At 39.0% G+C, this 27,617-nt stretch overlaps 2 protein-coding genes across 2 annotated transcripts in view; both read left to right on the top strand.

Annotated features, from left to right (window-relative positions):
• The window catches only part of CCDC169 (coiled-coil domain containing 169), a 97,982-nt gene extending 83,418 nt beyond the window's left edge, over positions 1–14,564 (top strand). Inside the window, exon 8 of the mRNA XM_070239531.1 lies at positions 14,350–14,564. Within this exon, the coding sequence (XP_070095632.1) occupies positions 14,350–14,359 (10 nt within the window). The 3' untranslated portion in view covers positions 14,360–14,564. The remainder of the gene's footprint in view (positions 1–14,349) is intronic.
• SOHLH2 (spermatogenesis and oogenesis specific basic helix-loop-helix 2) overlaps positions 14,356–27,617 on the top strand; it is a 39,731-nt gene continuing 26,469 nt past the window's right edge. The window contains exons 1-5 of the mRNA XM_023621337.2: positions 14,356–14,564; positions 23,323–23,384; positions 23,465–23,569; positions 25,109–25,208; positions 27,023–27,133. Of these exons, the coding sequence (XP_023477105.2) occupies positions 14,500–14,564; positions 23,323–23,384; positions 23,465–23,569; positions 25,109–25,208; positions 27,023–27,133 (443 nt within the window). The 5' untranslated portion in view covers positions 14,356–14,499. The remainder of the gene's footprint in view (positions 14,565–23,322; positions 23,385–23,464; positions 23,570–25,108; positions 25,209–27,022; positions 27,134–27,617) is intronic.

Genomic DNA, 27,617 nt, shown 5'->3' with positions numbered 1-27,617 from the left:
CTAGAACTCTGGAGCAATGCAAACCTGATTACCATATGGGGGAAAATGCTCCAAACTGCCTCAATTCACACCCCACCCTGTGCCTGGGTATGACTTCCCCTTTGTCCTATTTTGCTGAGCTGACAGCCTCACAGACGTTTATCTAGATACTCTCAGTATTAATTAACTCCAATTGATTAATTGGAAAAGCAATCAAGAGTCAAAATTCCTATCTATTAAAACATGTGGGAGCCAACCCTTTGGCCGAGTGGTTAAGTTTGCCATTCTGCCTTGGCAGCTGGGGTTTCGCCAGTTCAGATCCTGGGCCTGGACCCAGCACTGCTCAGCAGGCCATGCTGAGGCAGCGTCCCACATAGAGAGCCAGAAGGACCTACAACTAGAATATACAACTATGTACTGGGGGGCTTCGGGGAGAAGAAGGGGAAAAACAAAAAGAAGATTGGCAACACATGTTAGCTTAGGTGGCTTCCGTGGCCAGGGGTTCGCCAGTTGGAATCCAGGATGCGGACCTACACACCTCTTGGCAAGCCATGCTGTGGCAGGCGTCCCACATACAAAAAGTAGAGGCAGATGGGCACGGATGTTAGCTCAGGGTTATTCTTCCTCAAAAGAAAAAAACAACACACACACACACACATATATATATACATTTACTGCCAAAAATAATGCAGAATGATCCCATCAGAAATTTATCTGCACCTCTTCTTCCATCAGAATCATAGAGAACCACCATAATATTTTTGGACGCTCTCATGATCTAAATCAGGCCCCCAGAACACACCACCACCTGCTCAGGAAATAGGAGGCTTACCCAGAGGTCAGGTCCTGGGGGTTCAAGGAGAGCACGTTTGTATGACATGTTCAAGTGAGATCAAGAGTCTAGGCAAATCCAATGCGACAGAACGTCAGATACCTCCCTCTCCCTCCCCTCAACTTCCAGCAATAGAAAATCCAGGACGGTAGTCAAGACGGCAAGAGGAAGGATCCGATACAGGTCCTGGCACGCAGTAGGTCTCAATAAAATCTCTAGAGACGGCGGAACGAAGCGGGTTGCATAGCCGCGGCGACCAGAAGACTTTCTCATTGCTTCACTGTCTCCGTTGAGAAAATGGGAATACTTGTTCAATCACAGGACAAAATGAAATGCTTCTAAACTTTTTAATTTCTTGGTAGTTTGGACGGAAAGCACCATGGCAGCACTCTCCTTCCCTATCCTCTACATACATTCGTCTAGTAAAAAGAAATTAATCTGTTTGGTAATTCCTAACATTTAAACTTGAAAGATTTCCACTGATAACCTTAAGATTTTTAGACCAACCTCAGGCGGGACAGGGGCCGTTCTACGTTAGGCCTGGGGCCCCGCGATCGCCCAGGGAATAGGGAATGGAACTTTGGGTGGGCAGCGTGCCAATGACAGGGTCCCCTAAGGACCTCCAGCGCACCTGGGGCAGCCCCTCCCCGGCAGCGCCCCCAGCAGCCCGGGTCCTGCGGGGCCCACTGTCCTGCTCCGCCAGGCGCCCAGGCCGGGGCGGCAGGGCCGCTTTAAGGGCGGCCGGGGCGTGCGCGGCCGCAGCTGCGGGCCACGAGGCATTAGCGCGGCCAGGCGGCCTGGACGCGGCGCCTTTGCGAGCTCCTCCTGCGGGGAGGCTGCCCCAGGACCCGGCACGTGGGCAACGGGCCATGGCGGCCTCAATTATCGGCTGTGAGCTCGGCCAAATCTCTGGCCAGGTAAGGGGCGGAGGACGAGGAAGGGGAGGCAGCTGCGCTGATAGCCGCGCGCGGCCCGGGCGGCCCCCTGAGCCAGCGAGGCGGGCGCAGGCGTCTCCCATTCTGGGGACAGCCCGGGAGGGCGGCTGCAGGCAGGGCCCCCGCCAGGGCGCGGGCGAGCACTGGGCCTTGCCCTCCTGGGGTTGGGGACTGGCTAAATCATCCCAGGAAAGGAGGCCGAAGGAGGAGAGTGGACTGAACCGATGTACCAAGAAATCCCTCTCTAGCTCTTGACTCTTGCCCAACTTAAAATCATGTTTGAAGCTGAAGACCGTTTGCAGAGTTACCTAGGGCCAAAACTCCGTAGGTATTTGGGGCTGATGGCCAGACAAAATGTGAATGACGACAATTTTGGTTTTAGTTTGAACATAGGAAAGTTTATTTTCAGCTTTCTTGTCTCTGCACAACTTAGCATGCCCTGCTCAGGTTGTTTACTGACCTGGCGTCCCAAAGTGTCCTCCTACGTCCTTCCTCAGCCTTACACCCAAACAGGCACTTGTGCCTGGAAACCAAAGCCGCGGGCAGGAAGAGGCATCTGCTGGCTTCACACATCCTGCCCCCCTCCGTGGAACGCAGAAAGCCCACTGGCCTCTTGTGAAAGCATCTGATTTATTCTCCCCTTAGCAGAAGTACAAGATCACTTTTGTGGCTGTTTTAGATAAAAATGAAAGACGATTACTGGCCTAGTAGGAAGAAAGCATACACAAAACCTCACCCACCCCAGAAAGCAAGGCAAGCCGGTGTTGGTTTTCTCTTATTCAGTATTTCACACATCTTGATAAATATGAGGGGGACACTTTTTGGGCTGCGTGAAGCTTTATTGCCCTTTAGAAGGTTCTGCATACTTAAATCTCCTCACTCCTTAAGGACGGGTTTTCTGAAATGGAATTGTTACCACTTTGGAGTGGACCAGTTTAATGTTTTCTTAATTATTTCAAAATGGAGGCACCTGCTTAAACGCAAAGGAAAAATAGTATTTTATGGTGCAGGATTAGGAAAAGCTGCACAAAATGGAACTCGTAATAAACTATTTGATTATCTAGTAGGACGTAAATAATTGTGGTTTCCTGCCCCTAAGAAAGTCCAAAGCCGCAACAGACGCTTTGTTTGCATCCTAAGAGCAGCTTGCTCAGTTCCTCCAGACAGAGCTGTTTAAATCCCTTGACTCCTGGGGAAACTGGAGGCCCTCGATGGCCCCGTGAGAGCGTCAGCCCCTGCAGCTGCTGCTGATTGTCCTGATTGTCAGTGCTGCTCCCGGTGATAAGAGTGACATAAATAACAACTCACTAAAGTGTAGGCGTGGTTTACTTTAAGCACTTTGGCACCTGCTGTTACTAATTAAGGGTTTAGCCTGCCACAGATTGCAAATGGAAATCCAGTGTTTTAAAAACTGTGGAGCCTGGAGTGCCCTGCGTGTTACTGTGATCTCAGCAATCAGAGTGGATAGAGAACATTGGTGGGGATGATGTCAAGTCGTAAAAAGTGCTCACACTTGAAAGAGCCACACCAAGGTGTTCGTAGTGTTTATCCCTGAGTGGTGGAATTACAGATGCTTTTTATTTTCTCTTTAGGCTTTTTTGAATTTTCCAGTCTTTCCCAATGGATATGGACTGGTTTTGTTTAAAAAAAAATAAGAAAGGTGCAGTAAGCGATTCAAATAGAGAAAAATTTTCTGCCAAATGAAGTTGGAATCAGTTCCAGTTGTGGCGCTTACAGGTGAAAATCAGATGTACTGAAAGGCAGTTTTCCAGAGCAGAATGTGCTAGGAAGTTCTATTCCTTTTCCTTGTATTATTCAGTGGATCCTTCTCATCACCTATGTTCATGTTACGCCATCAACAAGATATTTTTAACTGAATAAATATTCAGATTTAAGTTGATGAGAAGCTGCTTGGTTAATTCGAGTTACCTTGGGATGGTGGACTCGGACAGTGGACTAATTTGTCTGATTATTAATGTTCCGAGTGTGTGATGGCACTGATTTTGGAGGGCAGGGAAGGAAGACCTGGCAGGAGAGCAAATCAGTTCTTTCCAGAGCTGCTTTGTTTCATGCCCCCTGTCGTGCTGCAAGGCACTCTGCAAGACTTCAGACTCCCGCGCTGAATGGCCAGCTAGTGCTGCTGCACCGACTCGTCCCGTCTGGATCTCCTTCCCACCTCCTCTTGGATTTCTTCCCACTCCCCGGCACCTGTGTTCTGCCCTTCAGCGCTCACTCCCAACTGTTCTCCACAAGACTAGCTGAAAGGTTCTGGGGAAATTGAGAAGTGAGCCTGAGGGGAAACACTCAGGCAGTCAGAAGCCCCGGGGCTAGCCCGGAAAGGGTTCAAGTTAGCAGCTGATGTCTGCTGTTCCAGACTTACTTTTGCTCCTCCGTAGGCCGTGTTCTCCGAGCCCTATGGCTCAAGTAATGCAGAGAGCAGTTTGATTTTGGGCTGTTTTTGCTGCCTGGCATGGGTGCATTTTCCGCTCTCATTCTGCCTCTCACCTCCTTCTTCCCCATCAGATTGATTTGACGTCTTCTGTGTTCTTTGTGCTCAAGTTCGGTATTATTTGAGAAAACATGGCAGTAAATACCACCTAGAGGGCATTGTACAAACATTTCTCAGTATAACAGTCTTGTGATATAAGTATTGTTCTCCCCTGGATGGAGATCACTTAAGTATCTTACTCAAAGCCATCAGAAAGTGGCTGAACTAGGTGACAGACTGGTCTATGTGCCTCCAAAGCCTTTGCCTTCTTCCTGCTGCATCAGGCTTTTAAACAAGAATCAGTAACAGCTTTGGTAGAACTGAGGCTCATACACCATTCTTCCTGTGTTCCAAGGACTGAAAGCCATCCTTTCTTATCATCAGCAGGAAAAAAGACCTCTAGAGTGTAAGCCCTGTGAGGGCAGGGACCTGTCTGTCTGTTCACCTGTATTCCCAGTACAGGGTCTGCCCTGTAGTAGGGGCTCAATAAATATTCATGTAGAGAATAAATAGATATCAAGCATATTTAAAGAGATGCATAAAGTGCATCTTATGGATGTTTTAAGGGAAAAAGAAAATAAACCTTTCTAATAGAAAGTTGTTTTTTGGGGGTTTTTTTGGTTAGGAAGATTGGCCTTGAGCTAACATCTGTTGCCAACCTTCTTCTTTTTGCTTGAGGAAGATTGTCACTGAGCTAACATCTGTGCCAGTCTTCCTCTGTTTTATATGGGATGCCGCCTCAGTGTGGCCTGATGAGCAGTGCCATGTCCGTGCCCAGGATCCAAACCAGTGAAACCCTGGGTCGCAGAAGCGGAGTGCACAAATTTAACCACTCGGCCACAGGGCCAGCACCATTTTTTTTTTTTTTTTGATTTTGTCTTTTTTATGGCTAAGTAGTATCCTATTGTGTGTGTGTGTGTGTGTGTGTGTGTATGTGTACACATCTTCTTTACCCATTCATCCATTGATGGGTACTTGAGTTGATTCCACGTCTTGGCTATAGTGAACAGTGCTGTGATGAACACAGGGATGCATAAATCTCTTTGAATTGTTCATTTCACGTTCTTTGGATAAATATCCAATAGTAGCTAGCTGGATTGTATGGTATTTCTATTTTTAATTTTTTGAGAAAGCTCCATACTGTTCTCCAGAGTGGCTGGACCAGTTTGCATTCCCACCAGCAGTGTATGAGTTCCCTTTTCTCTACATTCTCTCTAACATTTGTTATTTCTTGTTAATTCTAGCCATTCTGACAGGTGTGAGGTGATATCTCATTGTAGTTTTGATTTGTATTTCCCTAAGAGTGATGTTGAACATCTTTTCATGTGCCTGTTGACCATCTGTATATCTTCTTTGGAAAAATGTCTGTTCATGTCCTCTGGCCATTTTTTGATTGGATCTTTGTTTCTTTGTTGTTGAGTTGTATGAGTTCTTTATGTATTTTGGAAATTAACGCTTTGTTGGATATGTGATTTGCAAATATTTTCTCTCGGTTGGTGGATTGTCTTTTCGTTTTGTTTGTGGTTTCCTTTACCTTGCAGAAGGTTTTTAGTCTGATGTAGTCCCATTTGTTTATTTTTTCTTTTGTTTTCCTTGCCTGAGTAGACATGGTATTTGAAAAGGTATGGCTAAGACTGATGCCTATAGTTTCTTCTAGGAGTTTTATGTTTTCAGGTCTTACATTCAAGTCTTTAATCCATTTAAAGTTAATTTTTGTGTATGGTATAAGCTAATGTTCTACTTTCATTCTTTTGCACGTGGCTATCCAGTTTTCCCAACACCATTTGTTGAAGAGACTTTCCTTTCTTTGTTGTATGTTCTTGGCTCCTTTGTTGAAGATCAAGTGTCCATAGATGTGTGGTTTTGTTTCTGGGCTTTCAGTTCTGTGCCATTGATCTGTGTGTCTGTTTTTGTGCCAGTACCATGCTGTTTTGATTCCAATAGCTTTGTAGTATATTTTGAAGTCAGGGATTGTGATACCTCCAGCTTTGTTCTTTTTTCTCATGATTGCTTTGGCTATTCAGGGTCTTTTGTTGTTCCATATAAATTTTAGGATTCCTTGTTCTATTTCCATGAAGAAGATTGTCATTGGATTTCTGATTGGGATTGCACTGAATCTGAAAAAAGGAACAAGGTGCCCACTCTCACCACTCTTATTCAACATAGTACTGGAAGTTTTGGCCAGAGCAATTAGGCAAGCAAAAGAAATAAAATTGGAAAGGAAGAAAAGTAAAACTCACAGTTTGTGGATTACATGATTCTATATATGGAATACTCTAAAGAATCCACCAAAAACTATTAGAAATAATCAAAAACTACAGCAAAGTTGTAGGGTACAAATTCAACATATAAAAATCAGTTGCATTTCTATACACTAATGATGAACTAGCAGAAAGAGAAGTCAAGAATACAATCCCATTTATAATTGCAACAAATAGAACAAAATAACTAGGAATAAATTTAACCAAGGAGGTGAAAGACCTCTATCCTGAAAACTATAAGACATTATTGAAATAAATTGAAGACATAAAGAAATGGAAAGATATTCCATGCTCATGGATTGGAAGAATAAACATAGTTAAAATGTCCATATTACCTAAAGAAATCTAATAGAAAATTTTACAAGTTATTCATGGCCCAGGACACTCTGGGTTTATACATGTTATTTTTGTGTAATTATCAATAACACCCCCTTTCATTCTCAAAAGTGTCTCAGCTTGGAAGGTAAATATGGTTACTTTAGCAGTTGGGTTATTTTGGGACATTCATAGGTTGCTTCAATAAACCAGGTTAATTCAGAAAACTATAATCACTCCTTTTATGACAACTTGTTAATGACTGTTTCAATGTTTGGCATTTGGTTCACAAATGAAGATACTGGTGTGGAAGAAATCCTGTGCTCTGGTGGAGAGTCACAAACAGTCTGCACTCAAAAGTGTCATGGTGGCTGTTGAAAATGAGGAATGTTTATAAAATGAAAAGGAAATACTCCTGAAGGGTGCTGATACTCTCAACTGTAGAAATTCCAAATTTCATAGCTCATGTGAAAGTATTCTGCTGTCTTCTTAGAACACAAGATATTTGAGGGAAGTGGAGGGAAATAAGGCTGGTGATGTGGGTTGATATTAGGCTGTGAAAGGCCATGCTAAGGAGTTTGGATTTTTGTCCTATTTAAAATAGGGGTTGGCAGATGAGTGAGATTGGCTCATGATGGTGAATTGAGCACACATGTCAGCTTCCCCATCCTCCCCAACCTCCAAAGCAGGAAATACTTTAAAATGTGCTGATACCTTCAGTACTTAAAGTAAATATCATGGGGAATAGTGGTGGGGTGGATTCCAAATTAAAAGTCCAAGGGGACATAACAACAAATATAATGCATAGTCCTTAATGGACTCTTGGTCTGAACAAAGCAGCTGCTCTCTGAACATTAAAAAAAAACCCAAAACACAGGAAGACTTGAAATTTAGAAAGCAAGTGGGATCAAATTGCCACTAACACAAAAGCAGAAATCCACAGGTTAGAAGATATGGAGAAGAGAAGAAATGCAAAGGTAAAACAATTCTAGTGATAGTCCAGGCCGAAGGGTAACAGAAACAAAGATGCAAGTGAGCCAGAGGGTGCTCAGCTGGTGAAGAGCTGGCTGTATGCAGAACGCCGCAGCCAGGTGGGCCCCTGGATTCTTTAGCCTTGGACTCTCCCAGCTCATTCCTACCACAGCTGGAGCTATGGTACTTTTAACCCCTGTAAAAGAAAGAGTAAAAAAACAGAAAGTGTAAAAGAGAAGTAACTGCTCTTTCCAAAGAAAATGAACTATGTGGGGGACATGGGCTCCTCGTATTGATAATTTCCAGACCTCTCTAACTGACAAGAATTAAAAGAAAGGCATCTCTTCCCAGGAGGGAAATAAACTCAAGTGCTTAGTTTTCAGAGTAAAGCCTGCCTTTTTTTGACAAATAATGGTCCCAGCCTCTTTGCTCCCCAGCCTTTGCTTCCACTGTCCGACCCACTCACACTAAATTCTTGGTCAGTTGTCCCTTTAAAGCAAGCAGCCACTGCAGAAACAGAGCACCCAACTGCTGGGGAAACTGCTTATACACGTCACCTGAGTCCTTGATTCATCATTATGTTTGGATAACCAAGGATGGCCAGATGTTAATGGAACCAGACTGCCGATGTGCAGACACTAGACACAACTATTCCAGAGACAGAGTATTAAGGGGATAGGAAAAAATGTTTAAAATTGTAATTTTTGTCCTCAGAGAGTGGTATCACATCCTAGAAATAATGGGTTATGAAAAATTACCAAAGAAGAAAAAAGTGAGCAATTCACATTAAGTTAACTGAAATTGTAAAAATCTTTAGAAGGACCGAAGACTGAGCTGGTGATATGAAAAATAAAGTTAAGGAGGTCTCTCAGAAGTTGAGACATGAAGGATCAATCTAGGATGTCCAACATCTAATAGAGGATTTCTAAGGAGAGACAAAGACAATAGAGAGGAGGAAATTATCGAAAAAATAAAAGAAGGAAATTTCCAGAGCCAAAGATCTGCTGAGTGCCAAGTAGGATGTGCCAACAGACACATCCTAGAGAACTATCAGAACCCATAGCAGAAGAGAAAAGCACCAAAAGAGAAACAAAACAGCTTATTCTTTGCATCTGCCACTCTGAGCGTGAGAAGAAATGGCCCGATATCATCAAAGTTCAGAGACAAAGACATTTTGATGATAGAAGTTTTACCATGTAAAGTAAGCGCTGGATTGTGGGCCCCAGTGCCACTTAAAGAACACAAATAAGATGTTTAACTTCCAGAGTATTGTAGGAGCAGCAGGAGAGAAAGGAAAATTTGATCAGCGTAACAGAAGGTATGGGAAAAAAGAAACAAAATTATAGTAAACAGGAAACCTGAAAGAACAAATGAAAGGAGTAAGACCATTTCTCATTAAGTTGTAAATGTTTCACAATTAATTAATATTAGTTAATTACATCACATTAGTTAATGCCATTAATATAATCAATTACTTAAATTCCTATATTAAAAACTGAAATCTCAGATTGTGAAAAAAACCCCTAAAAATTCAAATCTATGCTATTTACAAAATTCACACAAAATCAAAATATGTAGAAAGGCTCAAAATAAAGAGGTATAAAAAACTAAGTGCCATATATCAGAAAAAATAAAAATTTCAGGTGAAAAGCATTAAAAGGACAAAGAAGTATATTTCATATATATAGTTTTCTCTCTATATAATTGTCAACATATGAATTTATATATATTAATATATACTATGTAAATATAGGTCAATGTAGAGTATATATTAAATATTATAGTTATATATATGAATATGTATAACTATTATGAACCTTTATGTACCTAACCCATAATTAGAAATAAATGCTAGAGCTGGCCTGGTGGTGCAGCGGTTAAGTGCACATGTTCCGCTTTGGTGGCCCGGGGTTCGCTGATCCGGATCCTGGGTGTGACATGGCACCACTTGGCAAGCCATGCTGTGGTAGGCGTCCAACATATAAAGTAGAGGAAGATGGGCATGGATGTTAGCTCAGGGCCAGACTTCCTCAGCAAAAAGAGGAGGATTGGCAGGAGTTAGCTCAAGGCTAATCTTCCTCAAAAAAAAAAAAAAAAAGGAAAAGAAATAGATTCTATAGTTAGACAAATTGATATATTGACAAACCATAATTAGAGAGGGAAGATTTTGACACATCTATCTCATGAACTGAAAGATCAAGTAGACCCAAAATAAACAAGAAAGCAATGAGCAAGTTTGATCTAAAGGATATGTAGAGAATATATGCCCAACAGAAAATAACATTGTTTTCAAATATCCATGGAACATTAATAGAAATTGGCTGTGTGTCAGGCCACAAAGAAAATATCAACAAATTCTAAAATGTAGGAGTTATGTAGGGTGCATCTGCTATTGACAAGGCACTAAAATAAGAAATGAGCAACTAGTCAATAGCCAAAAAAATAGAGAATCAAAACCAAAACCACTATCCTCTTGAAAATTAAAAACATCTCTATATAGGTGTTTAATATAACTCTTTGGTTAAAATGGAAATATAAAAAATTACGAACTAGCAATGAATGAACATGAATGCAATATATATTAAAATCTGTAGGGTACGACAAAGTGCCATTTAGAGGGCTATGTCGTCCAATAGAACTTTCTGCAACAATGAAAATGCTCTGTGATTATGCTTCCTGAGACGGTAGCCACTTGTCATATGTGGATGTCAAGCACTTGAAATGTGGCTAGTGTAACTGAACTGAATTTCAAACTTTAAATTTAATTAAACATGACTTGAAATAGCCACTTGTGACCACCATATTGGACCACACAGTTACATAGTCTCTAATAAAACATTTCTAGAAAAAGAAGATAGAAAAAATTTAATTACATTTTCCTCTAGTTACAAAAAAGCATGAACTCAGCACAATAAATATTATTTGCATTTAAAAATTAATACATTTGAAAAGATAGATGAATGGATTTTTTAAAATATAAACAAAATTCACTTTAGAAAAGATAGAAAACTTAAATTTACTAGTAATCACTAGGAGCTGTTAAAGGTAGTCTAAAATCCACTTCTCTAAATGGCTTCAGGCCCAGATTTCACAGACGTTTTACTTAAACCTTGAGAAGCAGGTAATTTCTATGTTTTATAAAATAGTCAAGACCATAGAATAATGTTGAAGCTTTCTCTTTCATTCTTAAAGGCTGGCATAACCCTGATACCCAAACCGGATAAGACAATACAATACAACAAAATTGTATCTGGTTTCACTTATACACATAGATGCAAAATCTAAAATAGAATGAATGAATTAAATCTATTACATATTATGTATAGGTTTATCCCACCAATGCAATGATGGCTTGACATTAGGAAATCTGTTAATGTAATTCACTACCTAACAGATCGAAGGAGAAAAAAAATAATACCATTTTGAAAAAGCATTTGATAAATTTCAGTGCTCATTTCTAATTTAAAATTCTTAGCCTCCAAATAGAAACTTCTTTAACTTGATAAAGGGTATTGGCCAGAAACCTTCCATATCATGTTTAGTGGTAATAACCTTTGAAATATTCCCACTAATGTCAGGAACAAGGTGAGAATGCCCATGGTCACCTCTGCTATCAGCATTGTTTTGAATGTTCTAGCCAATGCTTTAAGATCAATAAATAAAAGGTATAAATTCTTGAAACAGGGACAAAAATGTTATTTTTGAAGTCAGTATGATTACCTACCTAGGAAATTTGGAAGAATCATCTAAAACATATTGGAACTTAATAGAGAGTGTTATATAGTACTTGAAGCGAAGTCCTCACAGAGACATCAATAGCATTCTCTATGTCGACCATAATCAGTCAGAGAATGCAATGACAAAAGCCTTCACAGTGACTCCAAAATCTTGAAATATCTAGCAATAAACACATGAGAACACATGCAAAATCTATATGAAGGTAACTGTAAAGCTGAAGGACATCAAAAAAGGCCTGAATTCTCTGAGTCATACTTCCCAAATAGGGAGACTTACTATAGTAATGATGTTCCCTAATTAATCTTTAACAGAGATACAACCGTAATCAGAATTTTAACAGGGTTCCTTATGGAACTTGACAAGCTGATGCTAAAATTCTATTGGAAGAAAAATTGTGGGAAAATATCTAAGAACCAAATTGAAAAACGGCAAGGAGGGAAACATATGTTCTATCAAATATAAACATACTATAAATAGCTAGTAGTTAAACAGTGTGGTATTAACCAAGAGTAGGCAAAGAGATCAATGGATCAGAATGAAGCCCGGAAAAACATACAAACGTATATATATATGGCATTTCAAAATACTGAGAGAAGTTTAACCTATTCAATAATTATTCAGTAATGCTGTTGGGCAGATAACTCTGCATTTGAAAAAGATGAAATTAGACACCTACCTCACGTTAATCACCAAATAAATTCCAGATGGGATAAAAAGCTAAATGCAAAAAATAACACCATGAAAATATTAGAATACACTATTAAAGCATATTTTAATAATACAGAGATGGCTTTGAAAGCGAGACAAAATTCACCAAAGCCATAAAGGAATCTGTTGGTAGATTTGTTACTAAATAGTAAACATATTTGTGACAAGAGACCTTATAGTCCGAGTTAAAAGCCCTGACAGACTAGGAAAAAATAGTTGACTTATATCCAGAATATGTATATAAACTCCTCCAGAGCAAGAAGAAGAAGTTAAACAACAAATAGGAAGGTGGACAAAGTTAATAAATAGGCAAGCATCATAAGTAGACTATGCAATAAATAGAAATGGAAATCACCACTAAAATTAAAAGATACTCAGCTTTACTATTAATTAGAAAAATGCAAGTGAAAGGGGAAATTGAGGGGTATTTTTGCTCACATATTGGCAAAAAATAAAAAAAAGTATAATCAGTCTTACTAAGGATTTGGGGAAATAGGTACCCAGATGCACTTGGTGGGGACATAAATTTTTGTATCTTTTGGGGACAACAGTTTGGCATTAAGTTGAAAAGCAAAAGCAAAAACTTACCTTCTGATCTTACAATTTTGTCTCTAAGATATATGCTTATTTGCACAAAGCTATATTTATAAAGGTGTTCATCGCAGCGTTGTAATAACATCAAAATCCAGCACTAGGAGAATGGTTCAATACATTATCATCATCATGAATGAGGGACATTGGATCAAGGCGACAGAGGAGCACATGTTCTCTTTCCTCCTCAGATCACAACAAATGATAAAAAACGTGTTTCAAAGAATAAATCAAAACATCCTGAAAAATGAGAAAGAATGTTCCCGGCGAACCAGCATTTTTGAGGAGTTGTTGAAGTGTATTAAGTGAGAAAAGCAACTCACTTTTAAAAATACAATATCCTATTTATGAAAAAAGCTATCTATGTACATGCACATTATACTTATGTGTTTGACGTAGAAATTATCTGACAGAATATAGACCAAACTCTTGACAGTGGTTGCTTCTAGGGAGGGAACTGAATTAGGATATGAGAGATGGGTACGGGAAGACTCGCTATGTTTTTTTTTTAACAAAAGAAGGAAGAAAATTAGCAGGTAGATAGAAGTGAGAAGTACACAAGCTTTGCTTACTTTGAACTCACCTAGTTTCTTGCGCCTCACGTTTTCTTTCCAGCAGCCCTTGAGAAACCAGGCTGAAAGGGGAGGTGCACCCCATGGTGGGCCACCTGTGCCAGCATTCTGCCCTGCAGGGTTGTGTCTTTGGCGAGCTGCCTTTCTTTTTGTACAGGTATTTCCAACTCCTTCACCCACTTCTTTTGGCTTCAACTCTGGTCAACTCCCAAATCTGTTTTCTCATGTGGAGCTGTCTATGGCCTGGCATTTCCAACTGTTTCTATTAATTCAAGCATCTCCATTCTTTGACACTTTCAGTGGATTGTGTTCAGTAGCTATAGAGAATAAAACAGAGAGAAATAGAAGATGAAGATGGAAATTATATTTTTCCCAACTGACTATATTTGAAAATATCCCCAAATGGAAATAAAGAGGCTTTTTAGTTCCTAATGTTGGGATGTGAATATCATGTATATTCCATGTAAACAAAGGACTTTATTTGAGAGTTTCTTAGGATTTGGGAATTTAGATCTTACTCTGTTGTATGGAATGTGTATTTCATCAAAATAGTGTGAAAGAGTCCAAAAAATAGTTTGAGAGAGTCACCGGTTTGGTTCTCTCATTAGTAAACGGATTTTCCAGCAGGACAGGGGATTGGGAAACTGGGCCATAAGAATCCTGTGTATTGTTAATAGGACAAGAGAGAAACTTGCAGGAAAGCCACTGGGGAATAGTATTTGTAGGCAGAACTTTTAAAAATAGCACGACCTTCAGATCCATTGACTATCCTAGGTCCTGAGGACTTGAAATTAGTTCCTGGCCTTGAGGTACTTATAGTTGACCATTCAGTCCAGCTACATAGTCAGTCATTGTGTTATTTGTAGCCTTTACTTATTTTTTCCTCTGATACATGACATTTTCCCTGTGCCCAAATAATAATTATGTGGCACTTCTGCTTTTTTTTCTTGTCTTTCAGGCAAAAATAGACCTCTTATTAGTTGGAGACGTCACTGTTCAGTACCTGGCTGACACTGCACAGAAATTCTTTTCGAATACAGCAGAAGTCACCATCACCATCAGTGATGTGAAGAAGGCAGCCGTGCTTCTGAATGACTGCACCTTCAACATGCTTTTCCTGAAGATGACTTCTTTACCGACGGCCGAGGAACTGGAAACTGTCCGACTAATTAGGTAAACTCCAAACACCTTGACTCTGTATCTTTAGGATAGTTTTTATTAAAACCTATTTCTACAAAAATCCGTAAGAGATTATGCTATTTCTACTTTAATTTTTAAGATGAGGGACATTTTCATGGGCAGAATCTACATACGTTGCTTTTATTGCTAGTTTGACATACTATTATAAAAATTATCATTTTAACTTAAAAAGTAATAGGTGTGGGTGAGAATGTAAGGGTTAATTGTTCATTGAAATCTACTTGGTATATAACGCTTACCTTTATGCCATAGGTGCTACTTTTTAATACGTATGTCATTAAAATGGCCCATCTCTTCAGAGTTCATTAGTTGTTTTGGCAGATACTAAAGCAGGTGAGCACTCTGAGCTCCATGTCATGTTAACTGTGGCCTGAAGGTGTCTCTTTTAAGATGTGCAAGAGCTCTGAAGCTCTCTGGGTCCATTGAGTCCAGATCAGCACTGCTTCCAGTATTCTTGTTTATCTTGCAGCTCCACAGAAGTTCTGCTTCTGTTTGACCCAGTCCACTCTGGAGATCTGGAGTCTAGTGGTGAGAGTTAGGTTCTTCCATACATGACTACATGAGATTTTGACCCATTTGGGGTGTTTCTGAACAGGATTAGGTCAGAATGAATTTGTTCCCCTTCCACGAGAAGACTTGATAGAGAAAGTGTAATGGTAGATAATATTGGGATATGAAGGACTTCTCATAATTATAGAACAGACCCTTCTAGACTAAAGGAGAAAGTTCAGAGATAACATTGTGATCCCTGAATAAATAGGAGCAAGCATATTCTGTTAGGGGAAAAGAAAGGTTGGAATGTCAAGAAGACAAAGCCACTGGTTACCTGGTAAAGAGAGAGACGGACAGACAGACACTGCTCCTGGGATTTCTTAGAACAGATGGTCTTCTGCATTTCTTTTGGCTTTCCACTGGGAATATGAACTCTAAACAAACCAGGCAAACTGCCTCAAAGTGGATTTCATTTCCAAAACATGTTGTAAACTATCCTCCTTCTGAAGATATGCCTATTTTATTGCTTACCTTAAAAAAAAAAAAAACTCCTATAGATAGAGTGCCCCTGGTCGAGGGCTCATAATAATGTCTCATTTACATAATATTTAAAAATTTTTGCAACAGCTTTATGAGGCAGGTAGAGCAGTGTTTCATTATCCCTACCTGACAGATTAGAAAACTGAGGCTGAGGACTTGCCTGAGACCACGTGGCTTATTTTCATACAACTCAGACTGGAACTGTTTACTTTTCCCTTCTGTTCTTTCTAGAAGCCTGTAATTGTTTGGCTTCTATTTTGAAGCCCCTTCTTTTCCACCTCTGAGATTCAGTATGTGCCAAGCTTAGGAGGAAGTAAACATACTTATGGTGTTGGGCGAGCTCTGGACAAATCAGTCTGGCTGATCTCTCTCTACGTTCCAAAAGTGGGATCCTAGCTGTGCCCCTCCGAATGCAGGAAAGGCTTTGTATTTGCTCATTGCTGAAGCTACATTTTCAACAGGATAGCGGTAACGTTCTGTTTAAGAACAAGCTTTATGTCTAGTCACAGTAACTAAAAGCCGGGGGTTAGAGGAGAGAACTTCCTGTCTGATACTCACCTCTGTGGGTTCTCAACACTGCTACTTTCTTTGCTCCGAATAACAAAGCTTAAGATCTCCTAGCATGGAAAAGAAGGTAGGTAAAGGTACTAAATGTACGTACATGCAAATGGTAGTTCTACTATTTTGCTGTAAAAGCATTTGTTTGAAAAGAAAAAAAGGGTAATTTGTGGAGTACACCTGAATTTGTTTTTCTTGCCTCTTATTACGCTATTCCCGATACCCAGCATAGGTCTTGACTGATAGCAGGTATCTGATACCTTGCTGTAGGTGTGACTGTGGATAAGTGGGAGAAATGCCATTCTAGGGCAGGCAGTTGAGTTCTAGCTTTTGTGTTCCTCTCTGAAAAGGGGACAAAGCTTTCTTTGTGGAAGCTGTGCCTTTCATGATTCTGGCCTCAGAGGCTAGAAGTGTCTCTGAAATTCCCTTTTTTTTGTCCTCAGAACTGTTATGAGTTTATGATTCATGAATTATTCAGACCCTTGTAGAATATGTTTGTATTTTTGAACCTATAGTTTTTCTTTGGGGCATGAGTCCTACTGCCCCATTTATAAGGCAGTTAAACCTGTATCTTTCCTAAAGCACTGTATCTTTTGAGTTTGAGTTAACATTTAATGACTAAACCAAAAGGAAAAGTCTTGGTTCAGCTTTCTGCTGCTGTATTTTAGATTTTTTTCCTCTTAGATGTTTGTTATTGTTTTGTAATATCTCAAAATCAGGATAAATCTAGGAAAACATGCAGCTGTTTACCTTAGTCTTCTCTCTCTGGGAATTTTATGTGCCCTTCCAGGGAATGAGGAATTTACTGTGGAGTAGAAGTGTCCACACTTATTTTCACTATTAGAGCTCATGATCACAAATCTATCTATCTTAAGATATATGGATTTCTATTGAAAATAAGAATGAAGTATAGCCTGATAACTGTACCATTGGGCTTATTTTGGAATAAAATGTCAGAAACTTTCTTAAAAAGATTCTCAAATTTATTCTTGTAGAGGCCAGCCCAGTGGCATAGAGGTTAAGTGCGCACACTTTGCTTTGGCGTCCTGGGGTGTGCAGGTTTGAATCCCGGGTGCAGACCTACACCATTCATCAAGCCATTCTGTGGTAGCATCCCACATACAAAATAGAAGAAGACTGGCACAGATGTTAGCTCAGGGACAATCTTCCCCATGCAAAAAGGGGAAGATTGGGGCCGGGCCGGTGGCACAGCGGTTAAGTGCACTCGTTCTGCTTCTCAGCGGCCTGGGGTTCCCTGGTTCAGATCCCAGGTGCGGACATGGCACCGCTTTGCATGCCATGCTGTGGTAGGCGTCCCACATATAAAGTAGAGGAAGATGGGCACAGATGTTAACTCAGGACCAGGCTTCCTCAGCAAGAAGAGGAGGATTGGCAATAGTTAGCTCAGGGCTAATCTTCCTCAAAAAAAAAAAAAGGGGAAGATCAGCAAAGATGTTAGCTCAGGACCAATCTTCCTCACTAAAAAAGAGAAAATTTCTTCTTCTAGAAAAACTAGTTGATCATTGATCACTTTTAACAATTCATAAAAATATTGGTACTTTACAGACTGATATTCTCAAGAATTATAGTGCATCTCAGTTGTAGGGTAACTTTCTTAATAGTACTCCCCAATTTGGTTTCATTTCATGAACACATTTTTGTTGAGCCAGATGAACTCAAACACTACCCAGTGGTAAAACGTTTTAAGATAGTCTTGGGTTCCTATGCTTGGCTCCAGAATTCCAGAGATAGTTGACTCTTGGCTTAAGTCAGCTCTCAAAATTGAGCCACACTCAAAGGGCAGATACTTGATAATTCCGATACATCTTGACACTTTATCTTCCGAAGACAGGTCCGAAAAATTGAAATATGGGGGCCAGCCCCGTGGCTGAGTGGTTAAGTTCACGCGCTCTGCTTCGGCGGCCCCGGGTTTCGCCGGTGCAGATCCTGGCCGCGGATATGGCACCGCTCATCAGGCCATGCTGATGTGGCGTCCCACATAGCACAACCAGAAGATCTACAGCTAGAATATACTTCTATGTACTGGGGGGCTTTGGGGAGAAGATGAGGGAAAAAAAAAAAAGATGGGCAGCAGATGTTAGCTCAGGTGCCAATCTTTAGGAAAACAAAATTAAAATACGTTTCAAATCCGTCAACATTGTATGGATCCTGTCTGAAATTGTTATTTTCTGTTCCATGAAACGTCTCTACAGTTCTCAAAATTCTGTGATTCTCACGAGCTCAGAGCAGTTCAGCAATAGGAAAGGAATGTGGAATGTGGTTCCATCTGCTCAGTCTACAAATCAAATTTGGATCTGATTTCATTTTCCCCATGCAGTTTCCATTGTCTAATCTGTTAACTTATTCTTTCCCTAAGAAAATCCAATCTTGTGAGCCACGGGGATCTAACAAATCGTCCTTTTACGTCCCCAATTCCCAAACATCCTTGACCTGACAGTGCAACTCAGTAAGTCTTATTAGCCAGCTTGCATGACCTAGTCCCCTGAACACTTGACAATAAACACAATAACAGCAAAACATCTAAGTAGTTTTACTAAAAACATTATTCTGTAAACCGATGGTGGGTGTAAATAGGAACTGAGGAAAATTCTAGATCTTTGTCATTTCTAGCATCATGTCATGCGGTGAAGCTGACTTAGGAGGCTCACAGAAGGTGTTCTTCTGACAAACAGCATAGTGGGAGCAGGGTGCACCAGCCTTCACTGTTGACCAGAAGACACTCTCGGGACTCACTATATTTTATCACAGGTGTCCTATTAATAGCAAGTGAACTCAGTGTTTACATATTTATGGTAGAACTCTCAATTTTCTTACTGAAAAATTTTTTTTAATTAAGTAAATAACAACATTATTTGTTACAAGTCCCAAATAGGCGGCACCAGGTTATTGTGGCTGCATTGGGTCCACAGACAGCATAATGGGTAACTGTACTCAAGATGGCCGCAACACAAACATGACACTGGCTTTTGTCCCTTGAAGTCTTTTTGCTTCTAGAAATTTCCTCTGGCTTTATAGGGACATATAAGAACGCTTTGGTCCTCTGATTAGATGATAAATTTCAGAGGCAAGGACTTTCCTGAGGTTCTTTGGTCAGCAAAGGGTACAACTCAGCTCAAAAGACTTCTGTGTGATCATTTTTTTTTTTTTTCAGTTACTAGGGACCAAATCTGAGGATGGGGGCAAGACCAGGATTGGGTACTGTTGCAGTTTGAGCTTATGGCTGCCCCCAGTTCCAGAGAGAACGGAGGCAGGCATAGGAATGGACACTAGAATATCAATATCCAATTTTGTATGTGGAGTATAGTCTCAGGAACCACCATGATAGTTAAACGTGTATTCTGTGAAACCTGAGGAGAAATGAGTTGTCCCCCAATGAACTGCGAATTTTTAAAACCCAAGGGACTTCAATTGAGAAAGGTACTCATAAGGTCTCGGAACCTGCAATTTGGTTTTAGTATATGGAAGAAAAAGTGACATTAGTTGAGGTGAATAAAGGGGATTTTTGTTTTGTTTTTGTGTTGCTTAGTTTTGTTTTAAGGAACAATTCCGTTTCATTAGAAAGAGGACCTCTTTTTGGTCATCCTGGAAACTAGAAACTCTTTTAGCTTATTGATTTATAGAGAATGTGAATGAGCAGCTGAGCTTCAGACCAGAGTGTTGGATTCTGGGAACTGCATTGATCGCTGGAGTTCCTGTCCAGCTCTACAGTTAGGGCTCCACTGGCAGGGGAAGTGTTTGGGTTGGTAATTGATTCTGTGCTAATGGCAAAAAGTCCAGGAATTCCAACTCTGTCTGATGTAAGGCTTGAAATTCAAAATTCGTCAGGGCATATAAATCCATATATCCAAATCTAACTTATTTTCATGTCAGTAAAATCAACTTATAAAATTTGAAAACATAGACACAGGACTATTTCTGAAAGCAAAGAATCGGTTTTTTTAAAAATCTTCTGATTCTAGAGTTTTTAAACTTATGATAATTAATTTTTTTGTGAATCTACAAAGTATTTTTTATTTCAAAAGTCGGACTAAACTACCCAATAAGTTTCTTTCAGTGATCCTGTCTGTTCAGTGCACTTTTCTCTTCTACCTCTTTCCTCATCCTCTTATCCATACCTCCATTATACCCCACACTTTTTTATCACTTAAAAAATATATATGAAATGCTTACATTGTGGTAGGTGTCATTCTTGTCACTCCATTCCCACCATGCCACCCACCCCAACATTCTAATATGACTCTCTTGCCACCACACTCAGTCAAATCCTGTCCTCCCTCTCACATAGGCCTATTTTGATGGTAGTACTTCTGCCTGAGCTTCTCATTTCTTTATAGAAACCATTCATTCTTTCCTTTCTTCTCTTTCAGCCCAAACTCCTCAGAATTCATAGAACAGAATTAAGCCTGAATAGACCTCAATTGGGTGAATTTTAGCAATATCCTGCTTATGTGAAGTAATTAACTTAGTAAATATCCTGAGTTGTTTCCTTTTTAGAGGAAGTTCTTGGTTATGTTACTCCTTTCTACCATCAGCTCTTGCCTGGATAATCACAATATGTTCTCTCAAATCTACCCTGTGCCACCCTTGTCAATCCATCCTACCATAGGCAGAGTGGTCTTTCTAAAATGTAAATATAATCATGTTACTCCCAAGTTTAATAGTTTCATATTGCTCATTTTAATTAAATACCAAATCTTTAATTTGGCCTAAAAGGCCTACTGTAGTCAGACTCCAGCCCTATCTACCTCTCTGGTCTCATCTTAGATGTGTCTCCATCAGACGCTCTGTGCTAGGGCCATCTTGAACATCTTCACTTTCTCAAACTCACCTGTTCTCTACACCCCAAGGCCTATGCACCTGCTCTTCCCTTTGCCCAGAATGTACTTTATTGCTTATCTGCTTCCTACCCTTCTCCCAGTCCCTAACTTTCATGTGGCAAACTCCTAGCCAGCTGCTGAGGCATTTCTGCCTGGGAGCCTCTCTGAGGCGGCAGAGCAGGTTGGTGCCCGTGTGCTCCCATTGGACCGTATGGCTTTCCTTCACAGCACTGGGCACAAATATTTGGCCACTTAATTAATTATCTATGGTAATTTGTTCAATGTCTGTCCTCCCCAAGAAACCGTAACTCCTTGAGATCAGGGACCTTGTCTTTCTGTCTGTTGACGATATTCTCTGGAGCCTAGCACAGGGTAGGTTCTCAATATAGTTGACTCAGATATATAAATTATATATAATGTAATTTATAATACAGAATCATATAAATTTACTTTCAAATGCATATATAAGATAACCTAACAATATTATGCAGTCGGCGTTCTTCCAGGTCTTGCTTTAAAGACTAAATAATAACAATGTATAACCACATACTAATAAATGATGCTTTATAGATTTAAGAATAGTTTGTTTTTCTTAAGCAGTTTTAGCTGTCCTTGTTAAATTCTGGTTCACAGTAATATTCTCCTTGGAAAATCATTTTCTTTTAGCTAATGCCAATGCTCAGTATCCATCAAATTATCAGAAATTCCAACTTATTGGACTCCTAAGTGTAGTTAAAAATAATGCCCCAATTTTTTTTTGTTTTATTTTGGAAATTTTCAAGCATATAAAAGTGGAGACAATAGTATAATGAACTTCCATATACCCATAATGCCACTTTAATAGTTATCGACAGATGGCCAGTCTTACTCCATCTCTGCCCTCTCCCACACCTCCTTCTCCTCCCTCTCACCCCTGCTCACTGGTGGATCACTCTAAAGCAAATCTAAGACTTCATTTCCTTTCATGCATAAATAGTTTAATAGATACCTCTTTAAGATAAGGAGTCTTAAAAAAAATAACCACAATACCAATATCACACCTAAAAATTCATAACAATTCCTTAATATTGTCAAATATCCAATTGTATCCAAACTTCTTTTGTATTATCTTACAATTTCTTTTTTAAACTGGGAGTTTGTATAAATCAGGATTTAATGTTCCCTTCCTTCTGTTTTATTCATTTTGTCTTGCTCTTTATTTATATATGTTTTAAAAAAGCAGTCATTTGTCTTATAGAATTTCCCACATGCTGGATTTTGCTGATTTCCTCCCCATAACATTCTTTAAAATATTCTTTTCCTTAAATTGCTTGTAAACTGGTAGTTAGATCAAGAATCTGCTTAAGAGTTAGGCTCATTTTTCTTAAAGCAAGAATAAAAGTGGTCCATCTTACATTCCACCTAATACCTGAGTAGTATTCTCAAAACTGCCAAGATCATCAAAAAACAAGGTCAGCAAAAGTGTCACAGTCCTGGGGAGCCTAGGAGACATGATGACTAAATATAATGGGATCCTGGAACAGAACAAAAGAGTATGTTATGTAAACACTGAGGAAATCTGAATAAAGTATGAACTTAAATTAATAATAATGTATCAATATTGGCTCATTAATTGTGAAAAATGTGCCATGCTAATGTTAGACGTTAGCAATACAGGAAATTGAGTTCAGGATGTATGGGAACTCTCTCCTATTTTCATATTTTTTTCTGTTAATATAAAATTATTAAAAAGTTTATTTTTAAAACATCGCCTATTCTCTCATTTACTCTTTCCCCGGTTGTAAAGAACCAGGCGTTAGTGGGCCATAGATACGAATCGCAGAAAGACTCTTCTTATTAACAGAGTGATCTTCTGCTCAGGGAAGCCGTGGGTTTGAGTAAAGACTCAGAATTTAGATTTCCTTGCCCGTTAAACTGAAACAGAGAGCCTTAAACATCTATTATAAATAAAGCTTTAAACAGAGTAAATATTAGTTTCAGGAGAGTCTCCCCCTCCCTTGCATTTCTCAATTAATCTGTGGCTGTCCTGCCCATCCCAGCCACTCACTTCAGAATTCTCCTTATGCAGTTGTATGAAATAAAAATATAGTCCCTTTCCTTATAAGCTGTAAAAAAAAAAAAAGATCTTTTCCCTCACTGATTCGAGATGCTACTTTTACTAAATTTCCATATTAATGCCATCAGTTTAAATTCTAAGATATAATGAAAATCACTCTAATTTAGTTCCTCATTAGCTAAACTATTGAATCCCAATTTTTGGAATGATGATTTTTCTTTCATATTAACTTTTTTTTTCCTCTTAGACTTGGCAAGAAGAAAAATACACATTTGCTGTTTGTTTTTATAATCCCTGAAAATTTTAAAGGTATGTGCCTGCTGGATGCATTATTTGTTTTTCCTCCAAAGAGAAATCATAAGGTCAGTGTTTAACGCAAAGATTCTTAGGTTGTATTTCAGGGCACGGAGCTGATATTACTTTAACTGAACCACTGACAATGGAAAAAATGAGTATTGTGGTAAAATACTGGAAAACATATTTCTCAAATACTGGTGAGTGCAAAACAAATTTCCAAAAGTTTGAAAAATTCTACAAAAACTATATTTATACCTTTTATGGTTGGTTTTCCACGTATGCCGTTCATTTGCTAAGGATTAACTGTTTGCTGTATACTGTAAAGAACATGTAACCCCTGCTATTTACAGTCTGAAGAAAACAAGTGCAAATAAAATAAAGAGAAACATATGTTCTCTACCTGTGAGGAAAAAATTTACATCTTCACAGTTTAAAATGTGTTGCACAAGGACAAATAGAGTAGGGTGGTAGGCATAGATTTTTTTTTTTTTTCCAGTGGAGAGATTGTGTTACTTTGTTTTTGGTGGCCTAGCTACTCACCGTCGTTTCTTAGTCATTAAGATAGAATCAATCCTGCTATCATCTTATGATTGTCTAAAAGCAAGGGCCACTAGCCTTCATTTATATCGTACTTTCTGCTTTGCAAATACTTGCATGTAAATTATTTTACTTCTTTAAGTTAATAAGGTAGTTGTCCTTTCTGTTTTAGGTTTTTAGACACAGATAATTAATGCCAATCCTTCAATTAGACCTCACATTTCTAAACTCTTCGCCTATATTGTATTATGCGTATCACCAGCATCTAAACACTTAAGCTAATTAAATTAGCTTTAATTTGGTTTGTAAAAGGACAGACTGCAATTTCTAGAATTAAATTCTACTGGAATCATTGTTGGACATTGGCTATTTATGGTCTTATATTATTTATTTATAGGTCTGGGATACCAGCTAGGAAATCTTTTAAAATTAAGATGAAATTTTTCTTAAAATAGGCCTGAAAGACGCTTTCAGGATTGTTCTCTGTAAGTGCATACTCCGGATGATAGAGGATTCAGTACACCTCTCCTTTTTTTTTTATGTTCTTTTTTAATATTCAGGGAAGATTAGTGAGTCTGTTTTTCAACATTCCGATGGCTCCCAGCCCTTGCAGTGTCAGAGTTCTTCCTGGAAATGGCTAGTGGTGGTGACCAAAGTCCTTGTTGTCACCTCTTCTTATTTTTCTCAGTGGAAATAGAGCAGCTGCTCATTACCACCTGTCTAGCACCCTTCCCATTGGTCATAACCATGTCTGCTTCCACTCATCTCATCTTTGCTCTGAGGATGAGCAGCTGCAAAAAGAAAACCAACAAAACCATCAGATCCCATATTTTAACAAGGCAGCTGCTTACTAAGACTCATACATATTTTCTGTTTCTGCTGTTCGCCTGTGAATAAGAACTTAAGAAGTGAACTCAGTTGAATGCGTTTTGTGCACACTTATCGCTAAGTCACTAGAATCTTGTTGAAAGAGGATGTCCTGGGGTAAATAGTATGTATTATTTTAATTTTGCTTTCTAACCTGGGTGGTTTTATGCTTCACAGGCTGAAATCTATAAAATACTTAATGTTTTAAAAATACTGCTTTGTAAAATCTGAGTAAAAAGTGAGAATTGCTTTTAATTGGGGCTTGTATGTGTGATTAACATCATCCCCATCAATGGTTTTAGAATTAAAATGGTCCCTTTTAAAACTTTCAGTGAAGAATGAAAATTCTGTGAAGCCGGAAGAACTTGGATTGTCCCTGCAGAAGTCCTGCAGCGAACACCTGGGATATTTTTCTACTGACCTCTTTGCGTGGTTAGGTTTTTTTTTCACTTTTTTCATAATAGCAATTTTTACTGTGTACATTTAATTAAAAAAATTTCTGAAGAACTTATTGATGGTGGAACCCTAGCTCAAGTGCTGGGTGGGGAGGGTGGGGGGTGATACAAAAGAAAAAATAGGCTATTTTGTGGAAGAGGGATGCAAGTTTTCCTGTATTTCAGAATCCTGAGCTGGGACTATGGGAACACATCACAGAAGCATTCAACACACTGTAAGGAAGCACTTCCTAACAATGAGAGTTGACCACAGGGGAGCGGGGTGAATTGTAAGGTAGTAAGTTTCCCATCACTGGGTGTGTTAGAGTCTAGGTTATCACTAATCAAAGTTAAATAATAGTAGTGGTGTTCAAACGTTTTTAAGAGTGGAATCTTCAAACAAAACTTTTACATATAACCTCAGTATTTAAACAGAGAAGAGCAGCCTCAGCTCTTATCCATCTAGCACTAAGCTTCTCCCTGAAGTCTTTTTTGAGCCCATGAACCTGTTCCCTCAGTTATTGAAAACAACCCTCTGTTGGATAGGCAGTTGAACTGGGGGTCAGACCTTCCAATGCTAGCATTGTATGTCTATAAAAATTCAATTTTTGTGAAGTTCTTCACTTCATTTTATGCTGATTTCCAAGGAGGTTTTAAATAGCGCATAACTGCTGAGGATATGAGTGATGATGATGGGAATTTTGAGTCAGTCACTTCCGGAATTTGTAGAATGTGACCAACTATTTGTAGAAATGTGACCATCTACTATTTTGAACAAGGTAGAGACTTGGCAACCACTAAGTATGGTTAAACCAAAGATGCGCTCGTTTAAGTAGTGCAGAGATGTCAACAGCTTTCTTGATTTTATTTAACATTATAACCTCAAAGAGATTTACAGTCACACACCACGTAGCGATGTTTCTGTCAACAGGAGTCCACATATACGACAGTGGCCCCGTAAGATTAGCGCCATATAGCCTAGGTGTGTAGTGGGCTGTGTCATCTAGGTTTGTGTAAGTACACTCTATGATGTTGACACAATGACAAAATCACCTCGAAACACATTTCTCAGAGCATACGCTGCCGTTAAGGGCTGCATGACTGTAGTATATTACACCTTATCTGGGATATGAGGTGGGGAAGGGTTTTGGAAGACTTGATAATTTTTTTGTATTACTTGCAACTACTTTTTGGAGCCCTCCTCATCTAGAATCTTTTTTTGTTTTTCCTCAGAATCCTACCACTATAAATAAACGTAGATTTTCAAATCAAGTTATGTCCCTTGGGATAAAGGAGATAATATTAGTTTGTAAATTTATTGGGGAAATATTGTTTTTAAAAATCAATCAAAATGCTTGGAGAAGTTCTAGAAAAATGTCCATTAAATGACACATTTTTAAATGGGGGGAACCTGCCCTTTGCTGATCAAGTTGGAATGGTGCATCTTGACCCTCTCGTCCTTTCTTCTTTTTTCCTGTAATTCCTTTAGATGCAATCAGATAATTTGGGATAGTTGTAATCAGTAGGGTCAGAATATTTTACTCCCCTGTATCTGTTATTCTTTTTCAGTATATTTTAGAATTTTGATCCATCATTGAATTTATGAAGATCTTGCTAATAAATTCTTTTGAAATTTTGAAATAAAATATCTTGTCCCAATGTGAAAGGTAAAGTGCTTTGATATTTACTGCACCTTTCTATGAAGCAAGAGACTTCGAGAGGTGCCCTTTGATAGTGTATTTGTGCTTTTGTTTAACATTACCTGAGAATATTCCTCTTAAATGCACAATATGATTTCTCTCTTGTTTCCAGCTCTGAATCTCTAAGAAATGACTTTGGGCTTGAACTAAAGGCTCCATTGTCAGATTTTGAGAAAAGCAAAAAGATTTCTCTTCTTCATTCAAGCAAGGAAAAGCTGAGAAGGTGAATTATGATAAGCCCTTTTTTAGCATTATTCGTTTGTAGGAAGAGATTATTTTGATGAATTTCATAATTTTTTGTAATATTGTTAAAAGTCTATGTGAAACTAGTAAATCTGACAACTAAATACATGCCACTCACTCATTTATTTACTCACTCACCAAATATCTATAAGTATCTACTATATGCCAGAACATGATTCAAGAACTGAGATAAAAAATAAACCCTTGTCCTCAAGGATGTCTTAGTCTAGTGCTCAGACAGACTTCTAAATAGGCTATTTTTTGTTTTAATAAATGTCATCATCAAGACGAACATACAGTAAGCATACCAGGAAAGTTACCTAAGACAGAATAAGGCGGCCAGGAGGGCTTTCTTAAGAAGATGATGGCTAAATTGAGCTTTAAACAAAAAGTCACTATTAATTTGGCTTAGAAGTCGGGCAAGGATGTTTCCTATGGCAGGGGTAACAGGTACAGAGGCTGGT

Source organism: Equus caballus, chromosome 17 (assembly GCF_041296265.1).
Source record: "Equus caballus isolate H_3958 breed thoroughbred chromosome 17, TB-T2T, whole genome shotgun sequence".
Classification (NCBI taxonomy): Eukaryota; Metazoa; Chordata; class Mammalia; order Perissodactyla; family Equidae; genus Equus; species Equus caballus.
This window is presented reverse-complemented; position numbering and strand designations above follow the sequence as displayed.